General features: G+C 40.7%; 1 protein-coding gene across 8 annotated transcripts in view; it reads left to right on the top strand.

Annotated features, from left to right (window-relative positions):
• Positions 1-17,641, top strand: part of KIF1B (kinesin family member 1B) — a 155,200-nt gene that overhangs the window by 88,859 nt on the left and 48,700 nt on the right. For 4 of the 8 annotated variants that reach the window (XR_011247513.1, XM_069544756.1, XM_069544755.1 and 1 more), the window contains 5 exons: positions 9,773-9,866; positions 10,803-10,951; positions 12,816-12,994; positions 13,775-13,912; positions 15,076-15,324. Coding sequence is in view for 6 of the 8 variants with exons in the window: in XM_069544756.1 (XP_069400857.1) it covers positions 9,773-9,866; positions 10,803-10,951; positions 12,816-12,994; positions 13,775-13,912; positions 15,076-15,324 (809 nt within the window). In the remaining 2 variants the exon portion in view is untranslated. The remainder of the gene's footprint in view (positions 1-9,772; positions 9,867-10,802; positions 10,952-12,815; positions 12,995-13,774; positions 13,913-15,075; positions 15,325-17,641) is intronic. The other 4 variants (XR_011247515.1, XM_069544760.1, XM_069544759.1 and 1 more) reach the window with 1 other exon arrangement.

Raw genomic sequence — 17,641 nt, 5'->3', positions numbered from 1 at the left:
TCTACTTTTGATGATGAATGAGGATATCAGATATCCCTGTATGATTTCTCTGAGTTTACCTTGAGCTTATTTTTTCTATGTTTTTACTATGTAATTTTGATTTAAAGTTTTCTTTAAATGAAATGGTAAACTTCCCTTCATATATATAGGTAGACATGAAATTTCTAAAAAGCTTTGAGTAGCTCTATTTAACTTTTCTTTTTTTCCTTTAACCATTGCTTTTCTCCACCCAGAGTATTGGGGATATGTTAGAGGTGAACAGGACAAAATGGAAGATTTTTCTGGAATGGACCATCAGTCTTATTGAACATTTGGACATGCATTATTTTTTATGTTGATAAAGAACATAATCATACATAAGAGAGTAGAATACAACATCTACGTGGGTTTTTTGTTCCCCCACCATGAGTTTTTAATATGAAATCTGGAGCTTGAGGGAAACATTAAACTTGGGTTGGTTTGCTTCAGGCTTTTTTTCTTTCCCTTCAGGTACTTTGTATCTCTCTACTGTCAGTGAAACTGGTGGAAAAGTGGCCAATATCTGACCATTTCTAGGACAGGACAGACGATTCCAGTGTAGTATAATATGTGTAGTGATATGCACAGAGTGAGCGTGGGCAGAGTGGGAAAAGGTTTCTGAAAGAGGAAGCCCTAAGCCAAGAGCAGAATCCCAAAGCACAAGTGCCAGTGTACCAAGTGAAGAATGGCAGAGGGAAGGAGGAAGCGTGTCAGGCCCAGGGACCTGCAGGTGACTTGGGGGTGGTTGGAACACAGCTGTGTGTTGGAGGGTGATGAGAGATGAGTGGACCTGGGGAGAGGGGGCAAGGGCCAGACTGGCATGCTGGGTTAATGGCATCCCATGCCATGGCTTGGGATTTTGTCTTGAGTGTGATGGAAGCTAACACATATTCTACAGGGAGATTGCATTGTCAGATTAACCTTTTAGAAATGGCCAAAATTTGGGTGGGAGGATGAATTGGAAGAAGGCAGATTCAGAGCCCAGTGCTTCAGTTGGGAACTTGCTGGAGGAACTAAATGAGAAATGATGCTTTCCAAGCAGGCAGGGAGAGAGGGTGTGACTGATAGATTATTTGGAGATAGACTTAATGAATCATTTTGTGGTGGGGATAAGCCTGTGTATATATCTCATGAGGTGGTGAATGGCTCTTGCTTGAACCGTGATTGGAAAATAAAGTAAATGAGACCAAAACAGGCCTGAGAGATAGGAAAAGACAGGGGCTGCACAGGTCTAAGAACAGGTGCTATGGGGCCCCCAGAGGCATAGATCTGAGGCTGTGTCTGCATGGTGCTGCCAGTGGTGAGTAAATTAAGGTGTTGACAACAACTGGAACATGGATGTTTCCCTTCTAGCTATTGCTTGCTAATTATAATCCACCGTGAAAAGAGGAATGCAGTATTAGCAAAAAGAGCCAAGCCTCTAATGTCAAAAGCAGCCTAACTGGAAAACCCAGAATTATGACATTCATTTTTACCTTCAATGCCATCTCCTCAGAGATGCCCTCATCGTGACACCATCGTCTCTCACCAGTAGTACCGCAGTAGCCTCCTAACGAGTCTCTTCTCTCCCGTTCCTGACCTCTGTACACCATTGTCCACACGGCAGCCCACATCATCCTTTGAAAACAAGTCAGTGCCAGGGGCCTCCAGTGGCTTCCCATGGTGCTTTGTAGTCTCCAAGGGGGTCTGTGTTTTGGCTTCTTGCCTGCCTCTCTGACTTCATGTCTTAACATTCCCTCACTGTGCAAGTACTTTGTTATTTGAGCTTGCCAAGCTTGTTCCCACCTCTAGGCTTTGGCACTTCCTCAAGACTAGAATCCTTTCTCCTTGTGCCTAACTCCCCTTCCAAATCAATGCTCACGTGCCCCTTTTCCTGTTGCAGCCGATCCCAGGACAGCCCACTGTTTAATATTAACTCTGTGCGCTTATTTGGTCCTTGCATGAAAACGTAAATTCACCTAGAATAAGTACCTTATCTGTCGTGTTTTCTTCACCATCCATCTGTGTGTGTCACCCAGAAGAGTGGTTCTCAAAACTGTCATGTGCATGAGAAGCTTCCGAGGGGCATGTGAGAACATAGAATGCTGGGCCCACCCCCAGAGTTTCTGATTCAGGAGGTCTGCAGTGGGGTCTGATAATTGTGTTTCTGATAAGATCTCAAGTGATGCTGCTGTTCCTACTGCTGCTGGATCAGCATCTGTCTTTGAGAACCACAATCTAGAACAGAGACTGGTAAACCTTTTCTGTAAAGGGCAGGGTAGTAAATATTTTAGGCTTTGTGGGCCTCATATGTAAGTGTTAATCACTCAGTCATGTCCAACTCTGCGGTCCCATGGACTGTAGCCTGCCAGGCTCCTCTGCCCATGGGATTCTCCAGACAAGCATACTGGAGTGGGTAGCCATTCCCTTCTCCAGGGAAACTTCCTGACCCAGGGATTGGACCCAGGGATCGAACCCAGGTCTCCCGCATTGCGGGCAGATTCTTTACAGTCTGAGCCACCTGGGAAGCCTCCTATGAGCCTCATGGTCTTTATCAAAACTGCTCAACTCCCCTGTTGTAGCACAATAGCAGCTATAGATGATACGCAAAGGGATGGATGTGGGTGTGTTTTGCTAAAGCTGCTGTATTTATAAACACAAGTGGTGGTCTGGATTCAGCCTGCAGATTTGCCAACCCATGGACGCTTCTGAGAACTGTTGACTAGAAGATCAGCACACAACTGTGTATCTACTCTAGAATCTAGACAGACAAGTGCCAGATGCTGGTGATTCAGTGGTGAATGAGAGGCGGTTCCTGGCCTCGTGAAGTTCACAGAGTCATGGAGGAGATAGCCATTAGACAGTCACACCAATGGTCATATAGTTTGTGACAAATGCCTTGAGGGAAAATCACAGGATGCTCTGAAGGTTTACAACCAGGCGTCTCAGGAGATGAAAGATGGCCTTTTTTTGCTCTCAGCTGCTTACTTTCATTTTGAGAAAGAGAAGGAATCAGGAAGTTTTTCTTTTCTTCCCATGTCCAGGTCTGCGTGTGTCCATGCATCCATACCCATACCTGGCCTTCCCTCCTCTTGGTGGAAGAACTGTCTGTGCTCCTGTCTTAGCCCAGCCCTCGTTCCCTTCATTCCGTTTTTTGAGGGACTTACTGTACACCTACCCCTTCTCTTTCACAGCATCTGATTTTCTCCTTCTACATTATTCCTGTCAGCATGCAAGCACCAGTTTCAAAAACAGTTGTGTTCCCTGTGATCTGCCACTGTGTTTGTATGTTCCTTTTTCTAGAAATACTCCTGAGAGCGTTTTCTGTACTTTTCCCCATTGGCTACCTTCTTTGTCTTGTCTCCTCTCCCCATTCTTGAACTCAGGCCAGTCAGACTCATTCCCACCTCACCGCTGCAGCCAGTCTGGTCAGGGTCACCAGGAGTCTCCTTGATGGAAAATCCAGGTGTTTTCTTAGTCCTCGTTTTACTAAATCTCTCTAGCATCTTACATGGCTTGCCTGCTCTTTACTTCTCGAAACCTTTGTTCTCTTGGCTTCTGATTTTTCTTTCGCTGCTCCTTCATGGTCTCTGTGGCCGCAGACATAGGTCATTTTTTTTTTTCCTGTATCTGCTCTTTCCTCTAGGTGACCTCACACATATCTGTGGCCTCAGCTTCTGTGTTCACACAGGTGATAATGAAGACAGCACCTCCTGTTGAGCGTTTACAGTGAACCTGTGAAAGACACATGTTTGACCTGCATGGGTCCACTTAGATGTGGGGTTTTTTTCAGCGAATACGTACCACAGATCCACATTTGGTTGAATCTGCAGGTATGGGACCTTGGAAACCAAAAGCCAACTGTAAAATTATGTGCAAGTTTTCTACTGCGTGGAGGGTCAGTGCCCCATCCTGTATTGTTTAAGGGTCAACAGTACTTGGACCAAATACATATAATACATTTTACATGTATTAACTCATTGAATCCTCCTAGCACCCCTCCTCTGTGAAGTATAGGTGTTGTTAATCCCATTTTACATATTTTCCCATCCTCGCACAGTTGCTCAGTGGAATCCAGGTCCAGTCTCAGGCAGGCAGTCTGTCTGCAGACCCCTGCTCTGCCTCCCTCTCGGCTGACTCTCAGAGATACTCTCTCCAGCCTGGGCCTTCCCCAGTCTCTGGTCACGAACACACAACTGTGACCTGACATCCAGAGAGTTAACTGGCATCTCACATCTGAACTATCTAAACCAGAGCAGCTAGCTCAGACCAGAATTCAAGCGTGATCCTCAGTTTCCCTTTCTCTCTCACACCCCATGGTCACATCTTCATCTGTAGGGCACACTTCTTCTGCCTCTAAAACATACGCCAGCTCCATTTGCTTTTTGTCACCTGCTGAGACCCTGGACCAGGCCACTGCCGTCTCCCTTGAAACGGCAGGGGCAGCTTCATGGCTCCTGGCCTTGTTCCAAGTCCACAGGCAATTCTCCATGGACATTGGTATTTTTACTACATCTGCTAGATTTCCTGGCTCTAGGCTACCAGTGACACCCTTAGAATAAAATCCACAGTCCTTTCCGTAGCCTGTAAACTTGTCCACAACCCAGTCCCTATCTGACAGTTGTCAACTGCTTCTCCAACTCTTCTCATTCCTCCAGTCCACCCGCACCGGTTTTCTTGTTTTTCCTTAAATACTCCAAGCTCCACATCAGGGCCTTTGTGCTTGCTGTCAGCTAAATTTGACTGGAATAAGAAACCTTCACCAAAGATCTCAGAGTGCTTGCTTAGATCTCTGATTAAATGTTATCTCTGCAGAGAGACCTTCCCTGAGCACCTAATCTTAGCTTTCCTCCACCTATCTCGTCTCTCTATTGGCCTCTGATAACTCCCTTTCTTCATAGCATTTCTCTCTCCTGAAATCATAGCATGTACTGTGTCTGTTTAGTGTTTATTATATCTCCGTCACCAGTGGAACTTTTGTCTTACTGACCACTCACTATATCCCTAGCATCTGGCACATAATAGGAGTGAAGATGGTATTTATTTGTCAAATGAATGGATGGATAGTGGTTTTTCTTTGAAAAAGATAGCATGCTCTGAGTCCAATTGCTTGGGTTCAGGTTCTTTTTCTACCACTTGCTAATTTTGATCTTTGGAGAGTTACTTAATTTCTTTAAGGTTTTTCTTCTTTTTTAACACAAGAATAACAATAGAAACATTTTCATAGCATTATTGGGATGCTTGGAACAATCCATGTTAAACATTTAGAACAGTTCCTAGCACAAAGTAAGCTTGAAAACAAAGATAGTTGGGTGGGAGAGAACATTCTAGAAGAAGAAACAGTCAGTGCAGTGCCTTTATAAATATGGAGCATATATTCAGTTAGTTGGAACTTTTTATAAACAGAGAAGACTATTGGTAAATATATTATTTTTTTAGCATGTTTTCTGTAATGATTCTAATTTTCTCCATGAAGTGGACAGAACAGTAGTATCTGAATCTCTTTATCCATTTATTGCAGGAAAATCCAGGGCTTAGTATTTTTCTGGTTAACAATCAAAATATCCTTGTTGGAAGCTCATATGCAGCCTGGTTTGGGGAAGAGGAGGTCAGTTCAAGAATTGGTATTGACATTTGGGGGCTTCCTTGATAGCTCAGCTGATAAAGAGTCCACCTGCAATGCGGGAGCCCTGGGTTCAATCCCTGGGTTGGAAAGATCCCCTGGAGAAGGGAAAGGCTACCCACTCCAGTATTCTGACCTGGAGAATTCCATGGACTGAGTAGTTCTTGGGGTTGCAAAGAGTCGGACATGACTGAGTAACTTTCACTTTCACTTCACTTTCATTGACATTTGGACTACCAACTGCTTATAGAAATTTTTCCTGGTCAAAGTGCAGTTAAAGTTTTAGGTCTATATTATTGATGGAGAAGGAAATGGCATCCCACTCCAGTGTTCTTGCCTAGAGAATCCCAGGGATGGGGGAGCCTGGTGGGCTGCAGTCTATGGGGTCGCACAGAATCGGACACGACTGAAGCGACTTAGCAGCAGCAGCAGCATTATTGAACATCTTTTTATGTCAGCTTTGCTGCCACTAAAGCACAACCACAGCTTTTAGGAAAAGTCACTCTTTTAACTGTCAGAATCTAAGGATTTTGTCTTCATTTGGTAGTTTGACCAGCTTGTAAACTCATTCTCTTTTCCTTTTTTTTAAATTGAAGTATAATTGCTTTCCCATGTTGCGTTAGTTTCTGCTGTACAACAGAGACTCGGTTGTATGCATATACATATCTCCTCCCTCTTGAACATCCCTCCGCCTCTCCCACCCCACCCCTCTAGGTCATCACCGAGCACCGAGCTGAGCTCCCTGTGCTGTACAGCAGCTTCCCACCAGCTGTCTATCTTACTCATGGTGTAATCCTGTTCTTGAGGAAATCCTCAAAAATAAACCAGTCACAAAAAGTCACAAGCATACATGATTCCACTTATCTGAGATACCTAGAGTAGCCAAAATCATAGAGACAAAAGGCAGAATGGTGGTTGAGGGCTGCAGGGGTGGGAGTTAGTATTTCATGGATGAAAAGTTTCAGTTTTACAAGATGAAGAATTCTGGAGCATGGACAGTGGTGATGGTTATACAACATTGTTAGTGTATTTCATGCGTTAAAATGGTTAAAATGGCAAATTTTATGTTGTGTGTATATTGCTATAATTTAAAAATTGGGGCAAAAATGAAAAAAAAATTCTCAAGCTAAAATATTAACATTTTTTTCCATCTGATGCTCTTTAGGTAAATCAACAGTCTCTTTTTGCTGAGAGAATCTTATGTCATACATAGGTTTTTTTTTTAAAAAGCTCAACCTCTTATTTTGGAAAAAAAAAAAAAAAGAGTACAGTGAACCTTTGTATACCCATATGTATATACTATTTCTGAATCATTTGAGAATAAGTTACAGATACCATGTTAGTTTACTCCTGCTGCTGCTGCTGCTGCTAAGTCGCTTCAGTCGTGTCCAACTCTGTGCGACCCCATAGACTGCAGCCCACCAGGCTCCCTCATCCCTGGGATTCTCTAGACAAGAATACTGGAGTGGGTTGCCATTTCCTTCTCCAATAGTTTACTCCTACATACACATAAATATCCTAAAACCAAGGATATTCTCTTAATACCATTATCCCATCCAAGTATTTAATACTGATTCAAAATCATGTAATATACAGGTAATTTTCAAATTTCTATAATTGTCTAAATATAAATGTTAAAAGTGTGTACATTTTTTTTAATCCAAGATCCAATCAAGGTTTATTAATTGCATTTGGTTCTGGTGTTTCTTTTATCTTTCATTACATAGGTATTTTTGAAGAGTCTAGGTCACTTTCTAATTTGATTATTTCTTCAAGATTTGATTTAGGTTAAACATTGTTAAGAATGCTATAAATGTTATATTGTGTGCTTCCATCTGCTTCACATCAGTAGATGTAAAATGTCAATTTGTCCTATTTTCAGTAATGTTTAATAAATTTAGTTAATGTGTTTTTTCCTAGTGCTTTCTCATTAATAGGCTCTTGTGATTGTGTGAATATTCTGTTTTCCATTCTGTCAGTTGTGGTAGCTTGTATTAATGATCCTTGGATGATTCAGTTACTACATCTGGGGTTACACTGTAGTAGTGATTTTCTGTCATTCCCTCTTCATTTATTAACTGGCTTTTTGTTTTGTTTTTTGGTAAGGAAGAGCTTTCCCTTTTTTCTCTCCATCTTTCAGTATCACTGTGGTCTCATGAATTCTTTTTATACTCAACGTGGTATATATTCTTTTCCTGTTATTATCATTTATTGACCAGTGGGAGTCTTCGTCCTTTTGAAATGGTCCTGTTGGTCTTTGAGTACTCTCTGCTTTCTGGCACAAGATATTCTGGGGTTACCTTGTATTTTCCTTGCTCCAAATCCGAAATCAGTCATTTTCCTAAGGAGCCCTGGTTTCTGTTACTGGAGAATGGTATTTAGAAACCAAGATGGAGGGCTGGATGTATGTAGAAAAGAAACTTTCAAAAAACGCTGCTTGTCATTTTGATAGTATGTTGCCATTTAACAGGACTTTCACATACATTTTTAAATGGTTTGTCCTTTCATCCTTCCTGCAGTCCTACCTTAAATTTAGGCAGGTGGAATAATAAAATCTTCATTTTAAAAAAAGGCCAAAATGAGGTGTTAAAAGGATTAACTTTCCCAGAATTATAAGACTAGTAAGATCAGGTTCCAGGAGCAAAACTGACGTCTTTACACCTGGTACTTTACATTTTTCTTTTTCTTTTTTCCCCACAGTACATGATATCCTAAAAAGCATGTTTCAGTTCAGTTCAGTCGTGTCCGACTCTTTGCGACCCCATGAATCGCAGCACGCCAGGCCTCCCTGTCCATCACCAACTCCCGGAGATGTCTTTAAAGAGCTATTTCGCTGACTCTTGGTCACTGCCAGCTCCACTAAAGAGAGAAAGCTTCCTTTGTGAGACCAAAGGATAAATGACTAGAGCCTGGAGAATATTTGCATCCTTCTTAGCATCACCATTGGGAGCCCCTTTTGTGATGAAGTTTGCTAACTGGGCTTTCAGTGATCCTCTTTATGCATGGAATATTTGATTTGTGACTTGGAGAGCTTTGTTTGAAAACAGTACATGGTCGTACCTAAACCTTCTATCTCTTTACAGCCTGTAATCATGCCACTCCTAGAGAAGTAGGAAGCCTAATAGTTTATTTTTTAAATGCTGTGCTTAACCCTGTGATTTGGTATTTTACTGTGTGAAGGTCTTTTTCTTCACTTGTTTTGTTGTCAAAAAACACAAGCTTTTTTTTTCATGAACACGCCAAGGAAGCGTTTTAGACATTTTTTTCCCTCTTCTCTCCCCACTATGCCATTTTAATACCTCAGATATACAAGGTATCAGTTTACATACTGTGTGTATATTTGTGTTTTATACATTAAAAAGTTTTTCTTAGTCCCCCAAGAACCATTTTATTTTTCACTAATAGTAGCAATATCACACTTATTGAGAGTGCATGGAAACAAGGAAGAAAGGAAGGATGAATATGATTTGTAATATAATAGTACATTTTATATTATAACAGTATAATTTGATATAAAATTTCTTTATTGAATAAGTAATTGCAGCATGTCGATTATTTCAATCCTAATAACACTGTGTTCTTTCAACACTGAGGTTCCCTGAAAGCTAAACTTATCCTACATCTGCAAAGATAGTAATATTTCATCCATAGAGAGTTTCAGAGTCTACAATCTGAATTTTTTCTCCCATCCAAACAGATAATTGGAACTCTTAGCAATATTAGTGAACTTAATCTTTTCCAGTATTGTATTTCTTTGGTATTTTTGGATGTGTTAAGATACTATTTAAATGCATTTTAACCTTTAAGGGACACATGCATTTTTTTTTCCTTGAAAATTCCCCCTTTGCTCTACTGTAATCCCAAATAAAGAACTCTTGAGTCTAAGGAGTAGAAAGAGAGACTACAGTTAAATTCCCTAGAATACAAGATCTTTTAAAGCATTTACCCAGTGCAGACTATTTTGGGTGCTTTATGGCTTTGTTCAGAAGCATTTCTCGGTATGTCTGTCTTTTTATTGTTGCTTCTTGCCGCTGTCTTCTTGTTTCTTTGTCTTTTGCTGTCTCTCCCTTGCCCAATCTTCCTTGCATTTCTCTTTTCTTTCCCTCCTATTTCCTCTCTCTCCTACATGTTATCTTCTTTGTTTTCGTTCAGGACTATGAGAGTAAATTGCAGGCCTTGCAGAAGCAGGTGGAGACGCGATCCCTGGCTGCAGAAACAACTGAAGAGGAAGAGGAGGAGGAAGAAGGTGAAATCTAGAGACTGAAACTTTGCTCTGTAGATGTTCTGAATCTGTGTTGTCAAATTCCTGAGCCAGTTTAAAGATGATTTAAAAGATGCTCAAGGCTAAGCGTCCAAGCTGTACTCTGTGAGGTGGGGTTGGGACTAATAGTCTCTTAGAACCCAAGGTTTCTGAGCATAGTCTCTGTAGAAATCTCTTGGGCAGTTTACATAAACTGTCTCATATGACCATACATATGAAATTTATATATATGTGACAAGCAGATAAAGAGCTTAATCTTTGTTAAGATGCTCTGTTTTACAGATTCCCCTGGTGGTCTAGTGGTTAAAATTCCACATTTCCAATGTAGGGGGTGAGGGTTTGATCCTTGTTTAGGGAACTAAGATCCCACATGCTGAGTGGTGTGGCCAAAAAGAACAAAACAGGATGCTCTGTTTTATTTGCTGGTTTATGTCAGGGATTTCCCCGTGAGGACTTTGGAATATAGAAGCGTGTATTAAATCTCTTTCTGGCAGATTGCTCATCACATTGTTTTGTCATACCTACCTGTCTTAAGTTTTCTAGAATTTCTTAGTTGAAATTAAAATGCAGTGTGAACATTCATCATATTTTATTTTTTCACCCAACCTCTTCAGTAATCTCAAGGCTTCATAGTAACTTTAAAGAAACTCTTTAATTTGTACACTGAATTCTTTATTTTTAAATATCTATGTGAAATATGACCTTCTTTTTCCTCTACTAGAAAGGAAAATAGATCTGTTTCAAGTTGTACAACAGACTAAGGGTTTTTCTTTATGATAAACCACACAGAGCTGTATCTAAAAGAAAAGAAAGAAAAACTGGAAAGTAACTTGATTTTTTTAAAAAGCTGAGGTATAGGAGGGATGTAATTTCTACATAGTTATGCGTCCACCATTAAATACACCTGGTTTGCTCTTTCAGTTCCGTGGACACAACATGAATTTGAGCTGGCCCAGTGGGCCTTCCGGAAGTGGAAGTCTCACCAATTCACCTCATTAAGGGACTTACTCTGGGGCAATGCCGTTTACCTAAAGGAGGCCAATGCCATCAGTGTGGAACTAAAGAAGAAGGTAATGGAGGTTTTGGGAACAGGGACCATCCCGAGGCAGAGCTGAGCCTGATGGGCTTCATGGTCCTCGTTTTAAGGTCACCTTTCCCTTTGGTGAACTCGGCAGCTTTTTGCTGTGAAACAGGTTTATATATGCCTTCATTTAACATGTGCCTGGAATGAAGTAGGTACTAGTTGTTGTTCAGTTGCTAAGTCATGTCTGAGTCTTTGGGACCCTATAGACTGCAGCACACCAAGCTTTCCTGTCCTTCACTATCTCCCAGAGTTTGTTCAAATGTCCATTGAGTTGGTGATACTATCTAACCATCTCATCCTCTGCTACCCTCCCCTCCTCCTGCCTTCAGTTTTTCCCAGCATCAGAGTCTTTTCCAATAAGTCTGCCCTTCACGTCAGATGGCCAAACTATTGGAGCTTCAGCTTCAGCATCAGTCCTTTCAATGACTATTCAGGACTGATTTCCTTTAGGATTGACTGGTGATCTCCTTGCAGTCCAAGAGACTCTCAAGAGTCTTCTCCAGCACCACAATTCGAAAGCATCAGTTCTTCAGCATTCAGCCTTCTTTATGGTCCAACTCTCACATCCAAAATGACTGCTGGGAAAACCATAGCTTTGACTATACGGACATTTGTTGGCAAAGTGATGTCTTTAAGTATTTGTTAAATGAGATTTTTAAAATAACATGTTTTCTAGCCTGTTTTATATATGAGGAGACTGTATTCCTGATGAGAGTTAAAGAAGCATACCAGTAGAAAAATATTACTCTTGGCTTCTGGAAATCTCAGTTTTCCTTTAGTTCTCTTCCATTAAGTTGGCACCTTTAAGTCCTCTGTGCCTTCTCCTCTACTAGGCTCTGAGAGGCAGTTTTGTGTAATGGACAAGCACATGCATTCTGCAACCAGACAGCCAGGTTCCTACCCCAACTCTCCCAGTTGTTTAACTCTCGTAACCTGGGCCTCTAGTCCCTCATCTGCAGAAGGAGTTTGGCAACTAGGCCTGCCACCCAGGGTTTTTGTGATTTCCTGAGGGGTGAGAGAATGAATATACATACAGTGCCAAAATAGTGTCTACGCATGGTGATTGTGATGCCAGAAACATCACACCGCAGCATAGATTCATTGTTCTGCGTGTCCCTCTGTTTGACAGTCTCCTGACTGCTAAGATTACGGGGAATAGGATGAGGGGGCAGTATTGAGAAGTAGGTAAGATCTCACACTGCCTGACTTTGGGGAAAAATCATTCTGTTTTTCCAGGGCTGTATTTTTAGTTTCATGAAATAGGAATAAGACCTCTTATTCTTTTGTAACTCCATCTCATTTTGTGCTTATATATTAACTATTTTTCTCTTTAAATAGATTAAATGATGGCAGGGGCTAGGTCTTTTTTTCTCATAGCTGTACCTAGCATTTCATTAATGGTTGGTTAAAAAAAAAAATAGAGAGTTACCAAGAAATAAATGACATGATGAATGCAAAGCACTTTTGTGTAGTAAACACTTTTAAGAGTAACAGTCATAATCCTCTGAATTTAACAGAAAACCTTAGCACATGTCTACCTGCTCTCATTTGGAGATGCAGTCCTGGGTCCACCTTCTGTTCTCTATGGAAGTCTTTGTTCAGTTAACCAGGATATATTTATTGAGATTTTAGATTGTGCAAAAACACTGTGCCAGGCCAGGAAAACAAAGACTGTAAATAGCTAAATGATTAATATATAAGTAGCCACGTTTCTCACTTAATCAAAAGCTGTTGACCACATGCTGCTGTTTGACGTCTTTCCCTTTGGGCCTGATTATGTTGCCTTGTTTCTGAACATCACTTGGAAAAACAAAAAGCCTGTTTGTCCATGGTTTCTTCTGTCCATTTAGGTGCAGTTTCAGTTTGTTCTGCTCACGGACACGTTGTACTCCCCTCTGCCTCCTGAACTGCTTCCCACTGAGACTGAAAAAACTCAGGAAGACAGACCTTTCCCTCGTACAGTGGTAGCTGTAGAAGTTCAGGATCTGAAAAATGGAGCAACACATTATTGGTCTTTGGAGAAACTTAAGTATGAAAACATTACATATAAAGCCAATTGTTTTATTTAGAAAATAATAATGAATTGCTCACGTGGGCTCTTCTCTCTGTGATGTTGCCATTGCTTCCTTTTTGTGCATCTAAGTGCTATTGCTGATGTTGGTAATAGCACTGTCCATTCGTTTTCTTCTAAGTGAACAAATCGTGCTCTGTGAATATCTTTGTCATTTGTAGAGGTGATTTACATTTACCCTCCATAATGTTCCTTTGGCAGCGTGTATACTAAATTTGAGATGACAAAGGAAAGATTACATGGCGCTTGTGCAAAGATGGCATGCAAATTTGGCAAGGGGGTGGAATTAAAATTAATTAACCCTCGATAGACCCTCTTATATTTTAACTTTTAATTTTATAATATCTGTTTCTGTCTTAGATCTAGTAATTATTCATCTTTTCTGTCCTGGATCTCATGATGATGATGAAATAGCATAGCTTCCTTTACCTTTAGTATAATGAGGTATTTTGTGCTGTTTCAGTATGTTTGAGATACCATATGCCATTGAACTACATTTATCCTGGGACTCAGTAGAGATTAGATGGCCATTCTTGACTTTCTTGATGGCTTCTCTCTAGATTCTGACACTTTGGATACTGAGTGTTAGAGTTTCTGTGCTTTTTGCCTTCATTCTTTTTTAATATCATTAAATGGTGGGAGCAGCTTTATAAAACCTTGCGTGAAAGATCCTTCCAGTGTGAAATTTTGATGTGACCTTGTGATACTAACCCAGTGCACTTTACATTTACTGTCCAGGCAGAGGCTGGATTTGATGAGAGAGATGTATGACAGAGCAGGGGAGATGGCCTCTAGCACCCAAGATGAAAGTGAGACCACCATGACTGGCAGCGATCCATTTTATGATCGGTTCCATTGGTTCAAACTTGTGGGAAGGTATGTGATGATTTTATTCTTTTCAGGTAATGGTTTTAATGGTTTAAAGCCTCAAAGGTATTACATAAAGTTAAAGAAAAAAAGTACAAAAAAGCCCCCATTTATAATCTTATTCACTCACACATAGCCACTGTACCATTTGGTATATTTTCCTTCCCTTTTATCCAGCTGGCAGGTTTAAGTCTCAGACTTTGAAACAAAGTAGCTGACAGTTTTTCCTGCCTCTCAACTCATTCACAAAATGTCTTACTCTTGACCAAGATAGAATTAAAAGAAAAAGAAAACCTGTGTCTGTATCCAACATGGTTCAGAATCACAGTATGACATGCAGTTTATCAGACTACCACTTCTCCATGACCTGCTACGTCCTCACTTTAATTTTTAAAACAGTGCATCTCAGTTTAGTCTTTACCAAGAGTGAATAGTTGCACACCTGAGTAGCCCACTTGCACCTCTTTTATGTATACCTTAGTCAGCATTGAATGTGAGTCCATGTTTGTCAAGTTCTTAGAGATTTGGAATTTTAAAAGCAGAGAAATATAAGTTTTCACCTTAATGATTTCAGAATTTGAATTATTTTCTGATTGAGAAAACTTTCTGACAGTTTTAAAGGACCTGGGTTCAAAGGTGAAGCTGAAGTCGTAGTATTTTGTAGAAATGAAATTAGTCTTTTTCACTCTGCTCTGATAGTAGAGTGTGTTTTTATTTAAAGAGATGAATTGGCCAGACACATCTTACCCAATCAAGGTATATACCTACTTTGCCATATATCATTCATCCATTTTGTTTGCTGCTCCACAATGACATGGAGATTGGAATAAAGATTTAAACTCTATTATTTCACTTGATATTGAGTGGCTCCTTTGAGGCCTGGCTGCTAATCTTTTGTGTGAATAGGGGAACGTAAATGTTTTACAGCACGTTATTTACCTGGCATATTCTACTCATGTATTTCCTTTGCTTTTCTTATTCTAAGGATCAGTCCTTGTTCCCTTTCACCTGAACCAGATGATTTATGCTTATTTTGTCCTTTTGCTTTTCCACTTGCTTATTTTGTTTTGGTTCCTCAGTGGGTTCTGTCCTGTTGGCACCTGTAGCTTCCTGTTTAACCGACTGTTCCTCTCTCCTTGGCTGTGTCCATCGGCGTGTCCCCTGGTGTCTAGCTCCCCCATTTTCCACGGCTGTGTGAATGAGCGCCTTGCTGACCGCACACCCTCCCCCACTTTTTCCACGGCCGATTCCGACATCACTGAGCTGGCTGACGAGCAGCAAGAGGAGATGGAGGACTTTGATGAGGAGGCGTTCGTGGATGACACCGGCTCTGACGCAGGGACGGAGGAGGGCTCAGATCTCTTCAGTGACGGGCATGACCCGTTTTACGACCGGTCCCCATGGTTCATTTTAGTGGGAAGGTTGGTGAGGTTAAAGTGAGAAAGGCGAAAAGGGACCAGCTCTTGCTCTAAAGAGGCTCCTTATGCAATTTTGGACAATTTTGCTTTAATCTAGTTCAATTCATGATGCGGGTGAGAGAGCCCTCGGGCAGCGTCTGGGAGCTACTTGGCCTCCTCAGTGCAACATACGTGGCAGTGTGTGAATACTTTACATGGAGAATCCCTTGTCTTACATGCCTAGTAATTTTGTTCTGAAGGAGGAGACCCCAGAGGAGAAAGTAATTAAAGCCAAGAGTCACACTGTTGTGGAGTTGGAAAATGTTATTGTGGTCTGATATTTCCTCTTGTAGGAATATGAGTGAGGAAGCCTAAGGGAGCAATATGAGAGGGAGAGCAGAGCAAGTCCAATGTTAGGAGAAAGGGATTCTTGGCATCAGCAGAAATCACAGGGACAAACGCAGAGTCAGGGGTAGCATTAGGTTTATTTCTTGCATAGTCTGTGAGCCCAGAAAAAAATCAGGAACATGAAATTCCCTCTTCATCTAACTCAGATGGATACCTTTCTTTTGCAGTTTCATGGATCTTTGGCTTCTGCTAAGATTTTACCTGTAGGCATTATAATGATGAATCTCATAAAATTATCTGTTGAAACCGTCAACAATAGATATTTGTTCAGTGCTCCATGACACTGCTTTGTGTTGAGTTTAGCTGCCAAACTGAGGCATTGTCTCTGGCCCCATCTGTCAGTGATGCAGAGCTCTCATGCACATGTTCCTCATACTGGGGTCTTTGTCTACATCCTTCCAGTCTTCATGCTTAAGTAATTTTAATTACAAATTCAGCAGTGCAGCACTCACTGGATTAAAAAAAGTACTATGTTTCGAGGTATTAATTTAATTTCAGTGGTACTTTAAAACCATATTTTGTTGAACCCTTTAAAAATAAAGGGAAATTACTTCAGTGTTAATGGGTTAACACCAGTTATCTAAAAATAAACCTAAAGTGCAGCAAGTCTCCTGACCCACTAGGTGTGTAAGGTTCTAAAGCTTACCTCATAGTATGGTGTTGGTTGGTTACCTGGTGAGAATTAAATGTAGAAGATAATCAGCTTTATGGAAAGGGAGAAAATAAATGTTTTTTTGATAGAAATGGAGACCTCAGTTATAACCATGGGTTGGAATATTAGACAGCCTCAGGGTTTTATAATGGCTAAGGGGCATTTATTCAGGTTTTCCATAAATAAATGTAAAAGGATTATACAGCCATGAATATTGCCTGGTGTATGCCGGGAACAGATGTTCAGGATTTCAGAGGAGCTGATTTATATTAAAACTGAGGAAGGCAGTTCTGTGCATGAATCAAGGGGCCATAATGCATTCCTGGTTTTACGGCCGTTCCTACCCTCTTTTCTAAGAGGGTCGGAAGTTGGAACCAAGTTTTTATTGGTAAACTGCTCAGTCCTGGTGCTGGTTGTGCAGCTTCTCACCTTCTCACGGTGCTCACTTTTGTCCTGCATCATCACAAATGAAGAATAGGTGGCTTCACACTATGTGGTGTGTTGGGAAAAACCCTGACCTAACAGGGCTGACAATTTAAACTGAGGCCTGTTGGGTTCTCAAGTGTGAAATAGAGAGTTAGGTAAGAAAAAAAAAGAAAGAGCCTTATAGATCTTTTTATTCTTTCCTATTCTTTCATGCATACTAGAAGAGTGAATATTCTGGTTAAGAGTTCTGCTTGGAAGCATTTGTATTTTGAGCCAGTTGTATGGAAAACTTAAGTCAAAATCCCACTTAATGGGGAAATTCTCTGCCTTGAGATGTATGTATTTTCTCTCCTTTTAATCATATCAGATTGAAGTGTAGGTATAAGGCAGTCACCTCTACTTCAATTTTCAAATAAATTACTTGTGGAACTGTGGCTTAGGAATTACTTTTCCATTTCTTTGGGTTCCCTGGTTCTAAAACTCACTTGACTTTGCAAGAAAAGCAGTAGGGAGGAGGTGAAATCGTAGTGGTCAGCAGAGTGAAGCCTGGCTCTTTATTTTCGCCCTTGACGGCATTTCTTACCTACAGACAATTCATAGCAATACAGCGTCACCTAGTTAGGTACCGGTCACTCTCTGTGTAAGAGGAGTAACTTCTTTGCTGTTTTTGTGATTCATGGGATTAGATTTCCCCTATTGACATATAATTACAAATACAATTCACATAAAATTTCTAGTTTTTTAAAAAATTCCATTTGTAGGTTTTGATTCATGGCCTTGGCTGCCTCTGGTGAATTTTTATATGAAAATTAAAAGAGCTTGTCCCTTTAGCTGTTCTCTTATGGCATGCTGGGA

Source organism: Ovis canadensis, chromosome 12 (genome assembly GCF_042477335.2).
Source record: "Ovis canadensis isolate MfBH-ARS-UI-01 breed Bighorn chromosome 12, ARS-UI_OviCan_v2, whole genome shotgun sequence".
Lineage (NCBI taxonomy): Eukaryota > Metazoa > Chordata > Mammalia > Artiodactyla > Bovidae > Ovis > Ovis canadensis.
The sequence above is the reverse complement of the archived record's forward strand: the minus strand, read 5'-3'. Positions and strand labels throughout refer to the sequence as shown.